Source organism: Urocampus carinirostris, chromosome 8, assembly GCF_059441175.1.
Source record: "Urocampus carinirostris isolate Australia breed hairy pipefish chromosome 8, RoL_Ucar_1.0, whole genome shotgun sequence".
NCBI lineage: Eukaryota > Metazoa > Chordata > Actinopteri > Syngnathiformes > Syngnathidae > Urocampus > Urocampus carinirostris.
In genome coordinates, this window is record NC_142356.1 from 3,128,986 (window position 1) to 3,148,583 (window position 19,598).

A 19,598-nucleotide genomic window follows, 5' to 3' on the forward strand; every position below is an offset into this window, starting at 1 on the left:
TTGCTCAACAAAGGAAGCAGAAAAAGTCAGTAAACTCAACATCCAGTGATCGATACAAGGACAGGGAGAACAAAGAAAAGGAAAATAATGTCTTTAGAACTTGATGAGGGAGGAATTGCAGGCAGCGCAGACAAACACCGTCTCTCTCTGGGCTTCTGGTGCTGTAGGAAGGAAAAAAGATTCAACACGTGAAAACCAAACTTACAGTGGCTTGCAAAACTATTTGGCCCCTTTTGCCACATTTCGGACTTCGAACATCAAGAAATAAAACTGTCATTTCTTGTGAAGCATCAACAATAAGTGGGACACAATCATGAAGTGGAACACACTTTATTGGATATTTTAAACTTCTTTAACAAATAAAAAACAAAAAAGTGAGTGTGCAAAATGATTCAGCCCCATTGAGTTATGCTTTGTAGCGCCACCTTTTGCTGCAAGTCGCTCGGGGTATGTCTCTTTCCGTTTAGCACATTGAGAAACTGATGTTTTGGCCCATTCCTCCTTGCAAAACCGCTCGAGCTCAGTGAGGTTGGACGGAACAGCAGTTTGCAGTTCTTTCCACAGATTCTCAATTGGATTGAGGTCTGGACTTTGACTTGGCCATTCTAACACCTTGATATGTTTTTTGGTGAACCATTCCATTGTAGCTTTTGCTTAATGTTTTGGTTCGTTGTCTTGTTGGAAGACAAATCTCCGTCCCTGTCTCAGGTCTTTTGCTGGCTCCATCAGGTTTTCTTCCAGAATGGTCCTGTATTTGGCTCCATCCATCTTCCCATCAATTTTAACCACCTTCCCTGTCCCTGCGGAAGAAAAGCATGATGCTGCCACCACCATGTTTGACTGTGGGGATGGTGTGTTGAGGGTGATGAGCTGTGCTGCTTTTACGCCAAAGATAACGTCTTGCATTGTTGCCTAAAAGTTTGATTTTGGTCTCATCTGGCCAGAGCACCTTCTTCAACATGTTTGGTGTGTCTTCCAGGTGGCTTGTGGCAAACTTTAAACAACACTTTTTATGGATATCTTTAAGAAATGGCTTCCTTCTTGCCACTGTTCCATAAAGGCCAGATTTGGGCAGTATACGACTGATTGTTGTCCTATGGACAGATTCTCCCACCTCAGCTGTAGACCTCTGCAATCCGTCCAGAGTAGTCGTGGATCTCTTGCCTGCATCTCGGATGAGTTTTCTCCCTGTATGAGCTGAGAGTTTAGGTGGACGGCCCGATCTTGGTCGATTTACAGTGGTCTGATACTCCTTCCATTTCAATATTATTGTTTGCGCAGTGCTCCTTGGGATGTTTAAAGCTTGGGAAATCTTTTTGTATCCAAATCCAGTTTTAAACTTCTCCACAACAGTATCTTGAACCTACCTGGTGTGTTCCTCGTTCTTCGTGATGCTCTCTACACTTTAAACAGACCTCTGAGACGATCACAGTGCAGGTGCATTTTTACAGGGACTTGATGACACACAGGTGGATTCCATTTATCATCGCTAGTCATTTACATCAACATTGAATAATTCAGAGATCCTCACTAAACGTCTGGAAAGAGTTTGATGCACTGAAAGTAAAGGGCCATTTTGGCAAAATCAACCATGATAATACTTTTAAATTGAACAACCTATTTTTTTTTTATAAAATATTGATTTTTTGGGGTTGTTTATATGTTTATTTTCCATAACAAAACAAAACAATTTTGGATAAAATATGTAAAAATACTGACCGTTTCTTTTGGTCATTTAGAAAGACAACAAACTATAAAGTGTTTTTATTAAAGTGACAGTGTGCAAAAGTTCACCACTGTGTCACGGTTGCCGTGGCGCCCAATTGTGCCGCCCGTGTGGCGCCAGCTGCAGCTTGTTGACGGATTGGCTCCCTGTCAGTATTTAAACTCTGTCCTGTCAGTCCCTTTTTGTCGGTACGTCTGTGAATCTCTGTTTTTACAGTGCAATAGACAAATTAAGTTACGAGTAGATAATTAGTATATAAAAAGTATATAAAAATCTACTGCCACCTACTGATATGGATGACTATTACAGTTTCTTGTCTGAAGATAGCAAAAATATTGAATAATGGCCTGATTTTTGGGGAAATATAAAATTGGGCAAATTCCAGCGGCACAGTAGACAAGGTCTCACGGCACACTAGTGAGCCCCGGGCACACAGGTTGAAAAACACTGCTCTAGACCAGGGGTCAGGAACCTTTTTGACCCAAAGAGCCATAAAAGCAAAAAAATTTTTAAAAAGAAACTGAGGGAGCCGCATCATATATTTTCAGACAAAAGTGAAAAAACTGCAAACACGCTCTCTAGACAAAAGCTAATTCTTCCGCACATTTGATTTCACTGTGTGTCATTTGATGATTTCATCAAATGTATGAAATGATAATAATGCCAAATCAATGTAAATATGCCATTTACAATTTGTCTTCCACCTTCAGTTAAGAGTGTTGAAGCCATTTTTTTCCATGAAATTTGTCCTTAATTACGGTTTCAAAACAATGTGCATGCAAAGTTATTTTGTAAAAATGTCACCAATGACTGCAAACAATAAGCATATCGTCATATTCACTTTCGGTGTAGACTGCACTGAGCGAGAGAGAAGGAAGTGCCTTGCGCTGTGTGCAGGGATCCGCCCACCTGTCCTGCTCACCCAATCAAAGTCGTTTGCCAGCGTTTTTATTCATCAGTTTAAATGGTTTCTTATCGAACTTCTGCATTAAGTTGCTTCGGCTTTATATGGACCAAAATCGGGATGAAATCACTTGACTTCGGAACGCCACAGAGAGATGTGCAATAGTTACATTTTATTTCGGAGCCATACGTACTCATGAAAAGACCCAAAAATGGCTCCCGAGCCATAGGTTCCCTACCCCTGCTCTAGACCAGCAAAAACGCCATCAGTGGCGCGCACTGTTATCCGCAATACATCAAATCTTACCGGTGGCGCCCATGCAGGACCTCAGCACTTTGAAGGAGCAGCACCGTGAGCAGAAGCTGTTTCCGCAATTGCTGCAGCTCTTCTACAGAGAGACATTTCGGATTCAAGCAAATCGAACGTACAAATCAAACATGGCGTCTTCGAGTCTTACTCTTTTCTTGAGCACCGAGAAGACGGCGTTGCAGCTAGCGCAGTTGCCTTTGGAAGAGGGAAAAAGAGGAGTTTTTCTTGCGACCTTGTGAGCTTTTCATCCAAAGATATTCTGACCTGCACCGGCGGCCGGGTAGCGCTTGCGTAGTTTCTCCGTCAGCTTGGAGACTTTGCTACGAATGGGCTCGTTGCGACTGAGGAGGCCGTTTTCGGAGACGGTGTCGAAATCGGGGGCCCCTGGCGCGCCTTCCTCGTCCTCCTATCAAGGGAGGGGAGGCAAAGATCCGACTGTTAGAGCAGGGGAAGAGAAAACTTCTTAAAATTTTATGAGGGCCAAACCATCAACAGGGATGTGATTGAGGTGAGGAGAAAAAGTAACGGTTTGGGGGGCCGCAGCCCCCCCCCCCCGAAGCTCCTGGGTTTTAAGCTATTTACTTGTCCAAAACCATGCTTAAATTAATAATTTACATAACATCTTTAGAAGACTTGAATAACAAAATAATTTGCCCACATACCTGATTTTTTTTGTAAATACTGCAAGGTCAGTTCAAATGCAGTTCAGACCCTGCAGCTTGTGCAACGATGCGGCCAATTTATGCAATTTTTCTAACGGCCGCCAGGGTGCGCCCGAGCAATAAAAGTAAGAGTGAGACAGTCGGATTTGTTTGCCACGCAAGTGAAAAAGTGAAAGTGAAAAAGTCGGAATTCCGACTCTGGTCGGAAAAAATCACATCCCTGCATCAATGGAGGGAGAAATGCATATAACTGGCCAAAATCTACCAACAAAAATACACTAGGATTCTCACACAAATACAGTAGACCCCTTGGATAGAACCACCCCGCCTTGAGATGTTTTTACTTCGCAGTTTGGAATACTGTTCTAGAGCTAGACGTTTAAGGAAAAACAGTATTATTTTCAACGCGATTTTCCATTCTTAAAGCTATTTTTTTTTGCTCGTTTTGTGTTTTTGTGAGTACTTATTCATAGTGCCGTGATTTAACCCCTTATCCATCCATCCATCCATCCATTCATTATCTGCACCGCTTATCCGCAGTAGGGCCGCGGGGGTGCTGGAGCCCATCCCAGCTATCTTCGGGCAGTGGGCAGGGGACACACGGTGCGTAATATAATAGTCGAAACACTGAACAGTGAGCCATAACAGCAAGCAAATGTTCACCGTAAAAGTAGACAAAATAATGAGCAGCAGCACAAAGGCAAAGAAACATACAACAAATGACTCACTTAACAGGTACAATGCTGTGTTCTGCACTGCAGTTATTCACTACGGACTTGCAGTGATGCTAATGTGAGAATCAAACTCGTGATAACCATGGAACTAAAGCTTGTGTTTGTAAAGAAGTAGGAAGAAGGCACAAAAATCGTTACAGCCACTAAGGAATAGGGCCATAACCAATCAATGACTGGGACTATTGTGAAAAATAAGGGAGTGATAATAACCTTTGAAGAAAAGTTTCAGAATCAGTTTCCTTTTAAATCTGCCGTCTCCTCCTCCCAGTTCCTCCACCGTACCAGCTCAACTCATTACGAAAATGTCCCTGCTGTATTCAAATTAGACCCTGAACTTAGTGATTCATTTTACGCACTATTTTTACGTGTACACTGTGCACAATCATTGATTTGACTTCTAGAAAGAGAAAACAAACATTTACAACGCTTTTACAATGTCTAAAAAATTGGCTAAAATAAAATACAAATCTGCAAAGAATTAGTGTAGTAAACAGGTCATCTCCAAACAGCCACCTTTGGAAACGCCTAAACCTACTCTTGTTGTGGATTATTGGAGTCAAGCTTGACATAAGGAGAACACATTAGTTTAAAACGGGAAATTCCAGGCTTGTTTCTCCCGAGTGTAAATGTCAGCAAATGTTATTGTTAATCGCCTTGGGCTGCCAAGGAATTACATGCTTCTTTGCCAACATTCTTCTTGGCGGGGAACATGCGGTCAAGCTAACCCCAACGAGTTCTTGGAAATTGTGAAAGTTGAAAGAGGACGAAAACATTCTGTCTGGTAGCGTGCATTTTGAGATAAACACGTGCGTCATCGCGAGGGGGACGTGCTAAAGTAATATGAGGTGTTGTCTTAGGATATAAAAAGCCAATTGTCTCTGAGACGAATGAGACCTCTGTTTTGTACGCTGATGAAGATAATTAAATGAGCTTTCCCTCTCACGCCAAGACTTTTCCCTGCATCTTGTTTTCCATATTTTGGGGTGAGGCAATAAGGTCTGCTCCGAAACTCTAAACGTGTTAAGTACAATGTTCAGTTTTTCCTTTACAAATATACTTGATTATGGTGTTATTTCATCATATACAAGTATATTAGTATAAGTAGTACTTACTATGTACTACTTTTTTATTTCAATGTTTTTTTTAAATCACATTAAAAGGTTTCTATCCCCCACTATGAGACAATTTCACTTGGCAGTTCCAATCTCACACTGGATTCAAGTTGTTTCCCGGAGGTCTACTGTTTGGGTTTTTGAGAAATATAATAAAGCCTCTGCTTTCCTTATTTACTACACCAATAAACACACCCAAGGGGTATCAATTAAAGAGTGGGAAAATTATGAAATGTGCGGTAAAAGCCCCACCAGACGATGGCCCCAAAACAATGAGACCAAAGACAAGATCATGGAATGGGAGATACCGGAAAATCCACTTACCACTAACACCAAAGGGGTTTCCTTTTGCGGGACGCAGTACAAGACAGTACAAGTTTACACACAGGCTATGACAAAACGGGGCGAGCTACGCAAGTCCAAGAATGTGCTCTCGAGATCACCAAAACCAAATTGGGGAAACACTCACCTGGAGGGAGATGACATTTTCCTGATTTCCGAGGAAAGCGGGAGATAGAAAGGAATACCATAATTAATAGAAAACTAAGTCAAAATTTGGATTATTAAGATAGAACTTGAGATTTGAAAATACTTTGAAAATGTACCAAATAATAGCATATTAGGATGCGATGCACAGTAACGTTTTTTTCCATACCGATACCTGAGACCAATACCGATATCCAATAACTCGCTCTTTTTTAAAGTGCATGCTATATTTGGAAAAAAAATGTTAAGACAAGCAAACTCCAATAATTTTCACGTGTTACTTTATTTTTGTCAAACAGGCGGCACGCGGGCCGGATCAGGCCCGCTAAGGGGTTGAATTCGGCCTGCGAGACAACACTGAGAGAAGCGCGAGAGAAAAACGAGCTGCAGGTTGAAATATGTCCACTTGATGATGCCGAAGCCACGTGCCTCTCACAAGCGCTGCGCTTCTCGCTCTCTCTTTCTCTCTCTTTTCCCCCTTTTCTCTTTCTCTCTCTTGCACCCATTTTCTCTCCCTCTCTCTTTTTCTCTTTTTTTGTCCCTTTCTTTGTTCCTCTTTATCCCTTTCTTTATTACTCTTTGTGGCTTTTTTCCTTCTTTTGCTTTCTCTTTCTTTCCTTCTCTTTTACCTCCTCGTTTCTCCCCGCTCTTTCAATTTCTCTCTCTCTCTCTCGCTCTCTCTCTCTTTCCTCCTCTCTCACTATTTCTCTTTACATTTCGTTTCTCACACTCTTTCTCTCTTTTCCGCCTCTTTCTCTTTCTCTCTTTTTCCTTCTTTGTCCCTTTCTTTGTTCTTTTTTGTCCCTTTCTTTGCTCCTCTTTGTCTCTTTTTTATTACTCTTTGTGGCTTTTTTCCTTCTATCGCTTTCTTTTTCTCTCCTCTTTCTATTTCTCTTTGGATTTCTTTCTCTCTCTTTCCTCCTCTCTCACTGTTTCTCTTTATACGTCTTGTTTCTCACACTCTCTTTCTCTCTCTTTTCCCCCTCTCTCTCTTTCTCCCTTTCTCTCTTTCTTTGTCCCACCTGCTCTCTTTTTCTCTCCCTCTCTTTCCCTTATTCCTTTCTCTCTCTTTTTCTGTCACTCTTACCTACTAGTCCAGGCCCCGAGAGAATGTTGGTTCTATCTAATCTATCTAAGCTTTCTAAAAAGTAGAGTCAGCCGACTAGACATTAAAGCGTCAAATTGGCTCTTTTTGTTTCATATTTGTCCGCAATCGGTTTGATAAATATTGAGCATCCCCAACGTTAGGATTTCTCTTTGTTTCTGTTGACGATCCAAGAAGAAATATCGATATTCTGAGCTTGTATTTGAAAGATAGGAATACTTTTGAACTGTATGCCAAAGTACAAAAAGGTACGGTGTCTCAAAATGTCCTTAAAATCATCAGTTAAATAAATTCAGAATACCAGCATTTTGGGAAACCGTTTCAGTAAATGAGGGTGAAATAGAAATTTGAAGGAAGCCATGAATCGTTTCTATTTTAAAAGAAAAGCAGCCAGTTATTAAATGTCCTACCTCAATTGCATCCTTGAATTCCTCATCAGGCTCGGCTTCTTCCGCTTCTTCTATGCTGCCGGGTGATATGTCCTACAAGGGAATCCGTTATTTTTTTAATTCATCTCTTCTTCTATTGCACAACATTCAATAGAAATACGGTTATTATGGCATTATAGAGGATTATTGTATACCAGGTAAAATAGTACGTCCAATAGGTCTCTTTAAAAATCCAAAGCCTTCCGTTCTACAGTAGGCCCAAGGGTTAAGGTGGAATACATAGCTTTTTTCATACCCGCCTTACGGTATTTTTCTTACTCTTACCATAATCGACCAGTTATTTTGAGTGCCCCAAAAAGTATACATTTCAAACTTCATGCGTATGACAATTTATAAGTAGCTTGTCTGCTATTGGTCTGCGTCACAGCATCGTGAAGATGCGGATATGCTATTGGCTGAACTCCTTCCCACAATGCTCCCTTTCTTTCTCTAACAAACTTAGATGTGTCTAGATATTGCTCCAAAGACTGGCAATGATGCTAAATGGAAAAATAAGAAGATAAGCATGGACATGAATCTTGAGATAATAAAGAAATGTGAAGATGGCACATGCATACCCGTAGCCAATCGATGATCAGGACTATTATGAAGAGTAAGGAGTTGATTAAAGCGACAAAATTTACTAAAGGGCATGAGAATATTCGCAAGTGGACGTTTTAAAATTTGCTTTCAATTAAATCCGCTGTTTTGCATCCACCCAGTGACTCTGCTGTACCAGCTCAAGTTACGTTACAACATAGGTAAACACAGTTTAATATTTCACTTTAAGTATGTATCGTTGTTTTGTCATATAGAGTAAACCCTTGTTTATTTCGGGGTGTTTTTTTCCCCAAAATAACATGTGACAGGCAAACTATGTGAGGTAAAAACCTTTTACAATTATTGTATGTTTAAATGCTCAAGTTGACATTAAAAAATCTCTATTTATATTTAACAAAAAAAAATCTGTTTACCTTACCTGTAATCATTTACTTATTTTTAACCAATACTGATTCTATTAGGGACTGTTGAGCCAATCAGAATGCAGAACACTAGTGTCTCTCACCTCCAGACTGGTCGGCGTGGGTGTCCTGTCCCTGAGATGGCTGTGCTCCAGTTCTTCGCTAGCTAATGCCGAAGCGGGAGCTTGGCCCACATGGAACATCTTCTTCATGCCCAATAAAACTGGAACATAATACGCAACGTCTGTTGTGGAAATAATCTCAAAATGTTGTCTTAATGCGGTTCTCACAACTTTTCATGGTCAAATTCAAGCCATTATTAAGGACTTTCAAAGCCAATATTCCATTTTCTCCAGTACAATTAAAACAGGGTGTAAAACTAATTTTAGCTCGGGGGAACATAAAAAAAAAACATTCTCATGAGGGCTGCACAAGTATATTAGAGAGAAAGGCAGGGATAAATAATAGAATAGAATAGAATATACCTTTATTGAGAGAGAGAGAGAAAGAAAGAGAAAGAAAAGAAAGAGAGAGAAATAGAAAAGAGAATGGGAAAGAGAGGAAGAGAAAAAAGAGAGGAAGAGAAAAAAAGAGAGAAAAAAGAGATAAGGGATAAAGAAAGAGATAAAGAAAAAAGAAAGAGATAAAAAGGAAAGAGAAGTAGAGAAAGAAGAAAGAGAGAGAGAAATAAAAAAGAATGGGAAAGAAAAAAAGAATGGGAAAGCGAGAAAGAGAAAAAAAGAAAAAGAGAGAAAGAGATATGGGATAAATAAAGACATCAAGAAAAAAAGAGATAAAGAAAAGAGAGAGAGATAGAAGGAAAGAGCAGTAGAGAAAGAAAGAAAAGGAGAAAAATGAAAGAAAGAATGAAGGAAGGAAATAAGCTAGAGATATAAAGATAACTAGAGAGAAGTAAAGAAAAGGGAGAACAAAAGAAAGCAAAAAGGATAAGTAGAGAGAAGTAAAGAAAGATAGGGCAAAAAGAAAGAGAGATAAAAAGAAAGACAGGTAAGAGAAGGGATGGAAAAGAAAGGAAGAAGAAATGCAATGGCAATGCGAAGCTACCAGAAAGCAGTGTCAGCATCATTTTAACCAGACCTGATTGATGTTTCTTCATTTAAAATATGCTCTATCAAGTCAGACTCCCGAGAAACATGGCAACAATTTCAAGCATTTTCAAATTCAAGCCCTTTTCAAACCTTGAAAGCAAAACATTATAATTGAAGTATCCTCAAGGATTTCAAGTACCCGCACAAACCCAGCATGTTAAGAATATTGAGCTGACCTCTGTGGAAATCTCTGTTGCAAAGGAAGATGGCGCTGTTCAAAGCTGCCAACACCCAGCCCACGGGTGCGAGGTAGAGAAGGCACACCACTGTAAACAATCCCATGTAAAACCTGGAGAGAATAGGAGAATGTTTCAATCAGTTGGATTTACACGGAATAATGATATATAAAATGTTCATGACAATAGAAAGACAATCTTCAAAACTATAACTGTAGACATGCACAATAACCGGATTTCGTCCTGCCACTCAAAACGGATACCACAACGTTTCTCATAGAATTTTGTGAGACCCCGATGGGTGGACAGTCTGGGGGGTTCGGGGGCGTGTCCGTTTCCCATGCAAAAATTGGTTATGTGGCGTACACATGCATAAGGCGCACCGGACTATAAGGCGCTACAGTGGGAACGTCAACAAAACAGTCAGATAGTTCAGTCAAACTTATTAACCCCTTAACATTCCGACGGCTCGAAAAGAAGCAAATACGTGTCTAAGACACGCGCGGTCTGTTCGATGTCACCAATAATTCAAATTTCACATATTATTAGGAAGGTTAAACGATTTCTTAGTTTCTATTTTCCATTTATTGTGCAGGGAAACGTGGTTCTTTACTGTGCGTATGACAATAAATACTTTGAATTGAATCACAGAAACATCAAGATCAGTCTGAAACAAGATACTGGGAAAATAGAAAGCCGGGGTAGCTCACCAAAGTCATCTTTCAGATTCAGATCTACTTTATTGTCTTTCTAGTACACGTGTATACAGAACGAAATGTCGATACATCTGACCCGCACAGTTTCCTTGAATGTAAAGATATAAATAAAATGTTGTATTGAGTTGGAGTATTGAGTACTAATAATATACTAAATAATTATGGCTATGTATAGTATTTTACAGTAGCGCAAATAGTGCAAGAGGAGCAGCTAACCAGATGTGCAAAATGGGCTGTCAGGTAAACAAGTCAGGTAAACAGTAACAATAACACTGTAACAATAACGCTGTAAGTACAATAGTGCAGAGAAACAGATGTGCAAGGAGTGGCTAGCTATAAAGAACTGCCAGTAGTGCAAAAAGTCAAACAAAACCAACAGATGTACAGATTAGCAGCAGTTTAGATTTACTATGTGTTTGATTGACCGTTTAACAGTCTAATGGCCAGGGGGACAAGACTATTGTGGAACCTGATGGTCCTGCAACGCACACTGCAGTATCTCTTCCCAGAGGCTAGCAGAGTGAACAGTCCATGATGGGGGTGAGAGGGGTCCCTGATAATGTTCTTAGCTTGGGATAGGCAGCGCTTCTGGCCAATGTCCTGAATGGAGGGGAGAGAAGTCCCGATGATTTTCTCTGCTGTCCTCGTCACCCTCCTCACACTACCCCAGTCGGAAGCGCTGCAGCCTCCACACCACACAGAGATACAGCTGGTCAGGATACTCTCTATGGTGCAGCCATCACGTTCAATAATATTACGCAACCATGGTCCTCTTACATCCGTGAATGTCGTAAATCCAACCATGTCAAATATTTACGCAATAATGCCGACAAAGAAAAAACAATTCGCCGAGAAGCATCTGCATTGTTGGATGTTGCTTGATGCTAGCTGTCTGTTTAGCACCAGAATTCCTATTTGCAAATACAGACTGGTAAAAGAGGTTTTCTCCATGCCGTAGTGCAACCTAACTGTGATTCACATCTTTTTCAGGCAATTGCAGGCTTTGTTTTGCCCCGCTTTAGCTTATGCGAGCCTGTAAATGCTCAAAAGGACACGCCTCATTTACCCCTGAATAACTTTAACCAATAGTGACCGATTCAAATGATGATTGACACATTAGTTAGGAAATGAAACGCCGGTATATATCTCCCAGCAGACACCGCGGACTACTTCGCCTAAGGTTGAAAATCAAGTCAGCAGTTGCATGCCTTAGTTGCGAGACCTTGCGCCTCAAAATTGATTCCTATATAAGCCGCACTGCATTATAAGGCGCATGGTCAGCTTTTGAAAAAAATAAAGGCAGTATGGTTCTTCAGAGATAGATGTCTAGATAGATGTCTAGATGTCTAGATAGATGTCTAGATGTCTGGATAGATGTCTAGATAAATGCCTAGATGTCTAGATAGATGTCTAAATGTCTAGAGAGATGTCTAAATGTCTAGAGAGATGTCTAGATAGATGTCTAGATAGATGTCTAAATGTCTGGATAGATGTCTAAATGTCTGGATAGATGTCTAGATAAATGTCTAGATGTCTGGATAGATGTCTAAATGTCTAGAGAGATGTCTAAATGTCTAGACAGATGTCTACATAGATGTCTAGATAGATAGATAGATAGACAGATGTCTAGATAGATGTCTAGATAGATGTCTAGATAGATAGATGTCAAGATAGTTAGATGGATGTCTAGGTGTCTAGATAGATAGATAGATGTATAGATGTCTAGATAGATAGATAGATGTCCAGATAGATGTCTAGATAGATAGATGTCTAGATAGATGTCTATATAGATGTCTAAATGTCTAGATAGATGTCTAGATAGATAGATATCTAGATAGATGTCTCGATGTCTAGATAGATGTCTAGATAGATAGATATCTAGATAGATGTCTCGATGTCTAGATAGATAGATGTCTAGATAGATGTCCAGATGTCTAGATAGATAGATGTCTAGATAGATAGATAGATGTCTAGATAGATGTCTAGATAGATAGATACTTTATAGGACTTTATCGGTAGGAAAAAACATTATCGGGCATTCCTACTATTTTTTTTATTTGTGCAAGAATCAACATGCATCCCTGCAGTAATGTATCTTATCTTCGAATAATGGGTATACGTTACCTTGATGATGTAGTATGATCATCCCAGTACAGGACTTTGTAAAGTGTCTCTGCGGATTGGCATGCCGAAGACAACATGTCATCCAGATGCTTCAACCTTGAGGCGAAAAATATGAGGAGTTGAAATCGAAGTCAGAGAAATGGAAATCCTAGCACGACTCACAGGTCTTTAACTTCCAGCATGGCCTCCTGCTTGCTGAGGTTGACGGTCTGCAAATCTCGACGGTGTACGGCGTGATAGTGCCTTCGCTGGAGTTCCGTTTCGGAGGCTTTGCCCCGGCACCTGTCCTGCAGGTAGCCCAGGGCGGCGGGAACTGTGACTGCCACCAAAAAGAGTGACAACCAACCCGCTAATGGAGAAAGCAGTTAAGTTAATCTTAGCCCCTTCCGACAGACTAAACCTGGACTTACCTTCGGTAATAGTACAGAAAAAGACGTTAAGAAATAGACAAACAATCAATGAGCAGAGAGGCATCCTCCACCTGAAAAGAAATGAAGTTCTCATCAAGATTTCATGCAAAAAAATCTCTACTGTAGACCCCTGGATACGGCATCCCCGCCTCACAACATTTTCCCTTTACGGTGTGGAATTAGATGTTTTTTGGGCCCCTCTTAACATCATTTACATCACTATACAACAACAAATGATTTTGCAAGCCCCAATACGTATACATTTCAAGCTTAGGTATGTCTCTAAGATGCCTGTCTGATATTGGTCAAATGAAGATATTCCATTGGTTGAACTACTTCCCACAATGCATTTATCTTTCTTCATTCAGTTCCGGATCTCTTCTATCTGAGTATTTTGTGAGTTGATGAAACAATAATGTATTTTTGTACTATATTTTTTTGCTATGAGCCCAAGGCTTTCAGTGGTGCTAAAGGGGAAAGCAAGAAGGTATTATAGATAAAAATGAATCTTGAGATAAGAAATATGAAGAATGAATCCGGCCATAACCAATTGACAAATGGGACAAATAGGACAATTATTAAGAACAAGGAAGCAATTAAAGCAAAGATATCTTCAAAGGGCATGACAACCCTTGTAAGTGGAAGTTTTAAAATCAGTTTTCATTATAATCCCATGTCTTCTCTCTGCATCCACCCATCAACTCCACTTTACAAGCTCTAATCAAATGACATCAGAGTGGAATTTAATTTCCCATTTACATGTTTATGTTCTTATTTTTAATGTTAATCGTGTTTTACACATAACGGAAGTAGTGCTTAATTTATACTATTGTTATTTTAATGTACAGAGGGCAAGACATTGGCTAATTACCATAGGTTTCCATCCCCCAATATATGCTAATTCCATTTTACAATCGCCACCTCAGACCAGATTCACATCATATCCCCGGGGTCTACTGTTAATACACATTCTGTTAAGGCAGCAGTGGGTTCTTAAAATATCCTTATTAATATCTGTTATAAGCAAACATATTCTTCAATGTGAAGAAACCAGCATCTCTAAAAAGCATCAAGCATACCCACCCAAGCAGGAAGCGAGCCAGCTCCATCGCATCAGTAACTGGTTCCAGAAAAAGTGCCATTCTCTTATAGGACACCACCATGTTGAGGAGGTCAAAATTCAGTGTAGATCTCGGGCTTCCAAGTTCAGAAGCATCTGGGGAGCCCAAAGTCTCCTTGGAAACTGTGTGCACCAGCTCCCCCCTATCGCCTGACCCATGGTAGAGGTCCGAAGATGTTGCGGCACCATGCATCGTTATTCCTGTGTCGCATGAGAAAAGAAAATAAGGAAGATAATTGCAATTGTGGCACTTGTGTGCCTTGTTTGCTACATTGACAAAGCTAACCTGCATTGGCTCCCTGTTAGCTTAAGATGAGATTTTAAAGTTCTGTTGGTAGTATACAAAATCATGCAGGGACTTGCTCCCTCGTATCTTTCAGATTGAATTTCCCCCTATGTTCCGGTCCGGAGCCTTCGCTCTGAAAACGCTGGTCTACTAGTGATCCCAAGAGCCAAGAAGAAATCCACAGAGCACTCTTGTTTTGGGCCCCGGTGCTGTGGAATGCTCTTCCCCCCGAGATTCGATCTGCAACCTCAGTGGAAATGTTTAAATCTAAGCTTAAAACACACTTCTATAGCATATGAATAACTTATATTTTATGTTGAAAATATGTTTTTATTATTTGTTATTGCAACAGCCGTTGCAGCCTGGTCATCCTGGAAGGGGGATGACCTCATGTGCAGTCCCTTCTCTAAGTTTCTCCATTTTCCTCATGTTGAGGTTTTTGAGTTTTTCGTTGCCCTCATGTAGGTTGCAGATCAGGGGTAATAATAGTCTGTATTTTGCAATAATCTGTGGTCTATGCAGCCCTTTGAGACTCTTTGTTATTAAGGGCTATACAAAAAGCATGACTTGACTATTAAAGTAAAATTATAAGTAATGGGGAAAACTGTATTTGTATTCAAAATATATATCTTATGGATTTGCTTGAACATTAAATACACATGTTGAGCTATTGTATATCTTAAGCGGTATTATCTTTACTGTCAAAATGTCAAATTTTACAAGAAAAAGAGAATATGCCAGACCCTCTAACGCGGCCAACTTCTATTAAAGATTTTCTTTCACATTTCCAAACAAACCGTACAACAGAATTGAACACGAAAACATAAACAAAACAGACAAAACAAAATCCACCTTTGTAAGAAGTAAATAATAAGACAAACATGTTTTTATTTCTTTTAGAACTTAAATAATTCAGGGTGTCAACTAACTGAAAGTATGTTAAAAAGATCATTAGCTGGTGGGGTGATTCAAAAAGTAATTGTTTAGGAAATAAAAAATTTGGCTAAACAAAAGAAATTAATGATAACAGACTTCCTTGTGTATGTGTTGATGAACTGTTCCAAAGGTCAGTCTCATAATATTGGTTTAGCTCCAACGTTTCCAACAATCCCATCTTGTAAACCATTCCTAGAACATTTGAGTTTTTGAATAAAAATATATGTTCGATTGTTTCTGTGTCATTATCACAGAAGGCAATATGATCTATTTTTTAGCAGTTATTTAGCAGTATAAAAACAGTTTATCATTTGAAATCAAATCCAAAGTAGCTTGTATAACACTGACTGATGATATTTTCTTGCCAGGGCATGTTTGATACCAGGTATCGGAACACTTGTATAATGTAACATTTTTGCTAAGTTCTTTTGGGCCTTTTTTTTAGCTATCTGATCTTCTTTCAGGAGTAGTTGTGTTGTTTCCTTCATATAAAGGCTCTATTGACTCACTTATAAATGAGTTTAATGCTACCCTGGCTAGTGCCCTGGATTCCGTAGCGGCCCTACGCATTAAATCGAGACCTAAAAGACGCACGCCTTGGTTTACCGATGAAACTCGATCGCTTAAACAAGACTACAGGAAATCTGAAAGAAAATGGCGCGCTAACAAGCTTGAGGTTCTCCTTCAAACCTGGTGTGACAGCCCTTGACTTGACTTTTAAAAGAATGACCCATCTTTTATTTTAATGATCCAGTTTGGGGTGTTTTTATTATATAATATCACCCCAATTTCGGGCTTTTTTTCATAAAGAACAAGAAAGTTGTGTCCTATGAACTCAAGTAATGGATTAACCCACGCTTTCGGTTATTTTTTAACCAACTGTTTAATTTAAGAGTGATGGTTTAGTAAATTACTAGAAGTCATATATCTTATCCCAAGTCATCATATCTTACCCGTGTATGTAAAACAAACATGTATTGAGATTTTACGTCTTTATTATTATTTTTACAAAATGTTGCTGCTGATGTCATTGCTCTATTATCTGATGCACTTCAATTTAGGCACGTCTACAAACACTACCTTGTAAATACTACCTATTTGCTCTATATTCTTTGTGATCTTTTCTTTTCAATCTTTGATTCCATGGTTATCATGGAATTGTGAACAATGTACACTACATTGTTGTCAATGAGAATAAAGAGTATTCTAGTATTCTATTCTGCTGGTTTATCAGCATCAATCAGATGACATCATGCATTAGAATTCTGAATTATTATGACATTTAAGGGTCCATCACAGAATAATTTAAAGTAATTGTGAAGTTTACAGCAAAACGATGTAAAAGATGTTATCACCGTCATTATGAATACACGTACTTACGTGTCTAAAGAGCTTGAGAAAGGCGGCTAAAGGGAGCTTAGGCGACACTACGAGCGACTCCGAATCACGGAGGAAGGAGAAACTCCAAGTTTATCGACACAAGCAACATGACAGCTGAATGAATATCGTGTCTTTTTGACGAGACGCTATGTCGTCGTCTTGACTTCTTTTATTCCATAAAAGCTAAGCTAGCTAGCTCCTCTGTTGTGTCGTCAAACGGTCTACTTCCTGTCAATCCAGGCTGAGCAATCAATCTCCGAAAAGTCAACGACCGATTGCTCTTTCGGGGCGTAAATCGGTCCAAACCAGGTGAGTCGAAGTCATTTGAGCTGGGGACCAGACTAGTAGATTTACGAGAAAGAGATGAATAAAGAGAGAGGGGCTGAGAAAGTGAGAGAAATAGAAAAGGGAAAGACAAAAGCATACCTGTCAACCTGTAAGTTTTTGCCGAACAAAGTACGTTTATTATGCATTTTAAGACGTGTACGACGTACAAGAAAATATGTACGGAAAAACGCAAATTTGTCAATCATGGGTACCATCCGGTATACACCGACGATCTCGAAACGGCAAATCAATCGAGTCAAACGAGTTCGCCGCGGTAGCCTCAATCTCGCCTTCTTTTTTTTCGGTTGCAAACGAAGCGAGCGGTTTGATGCTACTGTGCGCATGCATCTGCCGCTTCGGATTTCATGTGGTAGTTATGTAGTGAAAGGAAGTCCGTCTCTTTTTAGAGAGCCGGCTTTTTCGGCTCAACTCATTAAAGAGCTCTCAAACGGCTCACATGCTTTGATGCATTATACTATGAATTATGATGTTGTATAAAGAAGTTAAGAAAAAAAGGAAGTATAAAAGGAGAAAATGAAAAAAGACAGGTTTGTGGTTATCCTTTTAATCACTATATTACCAACAATAATTTAATGCAGAAAATGAATTCATATTTTTGAATAAGAAAATGTATTATTCTACTTAATTATATTTGCATGTATTTTTTCCTTTACGGTGAACATCCAAGCTACTTAATTTTTTTTATAATAAAACTCATTCATGTCGAGCAACTTAGTATCTCACAACAAAATGTTAATTAACAATATATATGATATAACGAAACACATGTACAATGTAACATGTTAAACTATAGAAATAAACACGTGTGGAAAAAAAAATGGTGAAAGGTTATTTTGTATTTTGTAAGGGAAAATACAACATTTTGTAAGGGCATTGAGCCATGGAGATTGACAGGTATGCATTTGAGTTGGGGACCAGACTAGTAGATTTACGAGAAAGAGATGAATAAAGAGAGAGGGGTGAGAAAGAGAGAGAAATAGAAAAGAGAATGACAAAAGAGAGAAACAAAGACAAAAAGAGAGCGAGAAATAAGGAGAAAACGAGAGAGAAGTGGGAAGTAGGATTAAATTGACCCAGTAGACCACTAAAACAACTTTTTTTTCCTAAAAAATACCAATGGCCCAGTATTGGTGGGGTACTTTCAGAACAGGTCCACGGGCACCCATCTGTCCTCAGGGAGGTGAAGGATTGTATACATCTGACTATAAAGGATTTTATACGATCAAACACAAATTACATTTAATGCTAAAGATATTCACTGGCTGTGTTGTGGTGCGATGTCAGGGCACCCTGGTGGAAAATGTTGTTTACAGGAACGGCGGGAACGGGACGTAAGCCTGATAAGATAAAGACTGTAAAATGTGGAACTGGAGTCGTCCAATTTCGTTGTTACAATATATCCCATGTTGTACCAATGACAATAAAGGCATATTCTATTCTATTCTATTCTATAATCAGCACATCCAGACGCAGAAAGGCCCTGATGACATAGAAACGCTCGGTGTTTTGAGTATTCCAGACATCGCGACGCTCTTCTCCCAGATGGTGAAGCCCAGGGGGCTTCATTGGCACACCCATGGGAGGAACCGGCACACTATCTTCAGGGGAGACGTGGGCCAATAAGAAGAAAGCTAAAGGACTTCAGAAGAAGGGTTCCCACAGACTCCAACGTCACTAATTCGGCCGTTTTCGATGCAGTACTCTTAGTTAAATTGTAAATGAAAATGTCAGCTTTCTTGTTTATCTTTTCCCTCAAGAAACGAGCGCGTATAAATTGTTGGGTGAATGTAGGCTGTGTTTGGTTAATAGAGTCAGATTACTAATTCGAGCAATTTGGTAAACGGTACATTTTGATATTTAATTCCCAACAGAGGGCACCCTGTTGAAAACGGGCACCTCGTTGGAGACCCCCCGAGTTGATCTCATTTGGCGGCATGCGTTTAATCATGTTGCATTCAAGTGATGTGGGTGGAATAGTTTTATCATTTTTTTAGGTGACAACTAAAATACCAGGATGTACAAATGCATATTTTTCACACGATTGCCCCCATGATTTTATAATTACAAATTTCGACCACCAACTACAAAATTCTAAATGAAACGAAAGAGATCATTCCTATTTTCCCTTGGCCACTTGAACGTCGAAGGGCGTCTCCGCAGAGCTGCTCACTTCCTGGTTCAGGAGGAGGGGGCGGAGTTTACTCGACACATGAAAAGGTTGTTTTGGGCAAAGCAAAGCTTCGTTGGACCATCATGAACATTATTTGTGATCGACCGCTCCCAAGTTCGAATCCCGATCCTTTAAATTGTGCCAAGGAGGTCAGGAGGTAGAACTTTCCGACAAGTGAGTGTTGCCAGATACGTTTGCACAGTCAGGAATTTATCGTATTTTTTTTAAAAACCCTGTTTAAAGCAAACGTTGCATGCAAGGAAATCTCTACTTTCGTTTCTGTTTTACTTTAAATCGGAAGTGTTTAATTTTGATTTTATCATTTCTAATCCCAAATAAATTCTTGATACTTACTTGTATGTAGTAGGGGACCTAAAGCCACAGTGCATATTATA

The 19,598-nt window shown here is 39.6% G+C and overlaps 2 protein-coding genes across 6 annotated transcripts in view; one reads left to right on the top strand and one right to left on the bottom strand.

Annotated features, from left to right (window-relative positions):
- Positions 1–16,970, bottom strand: zfyve27 (zinc finger, FYVE domain containing 27). 3 transcript variants are annotated; one of them, XM_088341353.1, is made up of 14 exons: positions 16,686–16,970; positions 14,047–14,284; positions 12,964–13,034; positions 12,716–12,902; positions 12,554–12,649; positions 9,714–9,826; positions 8,533–8,651; positions 7,449–7,520; positions 5,917–5,937; positions 5,772–5,792; positions 3,204–3,345; positions 3,088–3,134; positions 2,937–3,018; positions 1–161 (listed from the first exon to the last, which is right to left on the bottom strand). In XM_088341353.1, the coding sequence occupies exons 2-14, from the start codon at positions 14,274–14,276 to the stop codon at positions 94–96; spliced, it is 1,269 nt and encodes a 422-aa protein (XP_088197479.1). In that variant the 5' UTR covers positions 14,277–14,284; positions 16,686–16,970; the 3' UTR covers positions 1–93. The 3 variants fall into 3 exon arrangements, with proteins under 3 accessions (XP_088197479.1, XP_088197480.1, XP_088197481.1); XM_088341354.1 differs by lacking the exon at positions 5,772–5,792; XM_088341355.1 differs by lacking the exons at positions 5,772–5,792; positions 5,917–5,937.
- Positions 16,716–19,598, top strand: part of slc25a23a (solute carrier family 25 member 23a) — a 12,922-nt gene continuing 10,039 nt past the window's right edge. For 2 of the 3 annotated variants that reach the window (XM_088341346.1, XM_088341348.1), the window contains exons 1-2: positions 16,717–16,994; positions 18,492–19,377. The gene's annotated coding sequence lies outside the window, so the exon portion shown is untranslated. Of the gene's footprint in view, positions 16,995–18,491; positions 19,378–19,598 lie in introns of all 3 variants that reach the window. The other variant, XM_088341347.1, reaches the window with a different exon arrangement.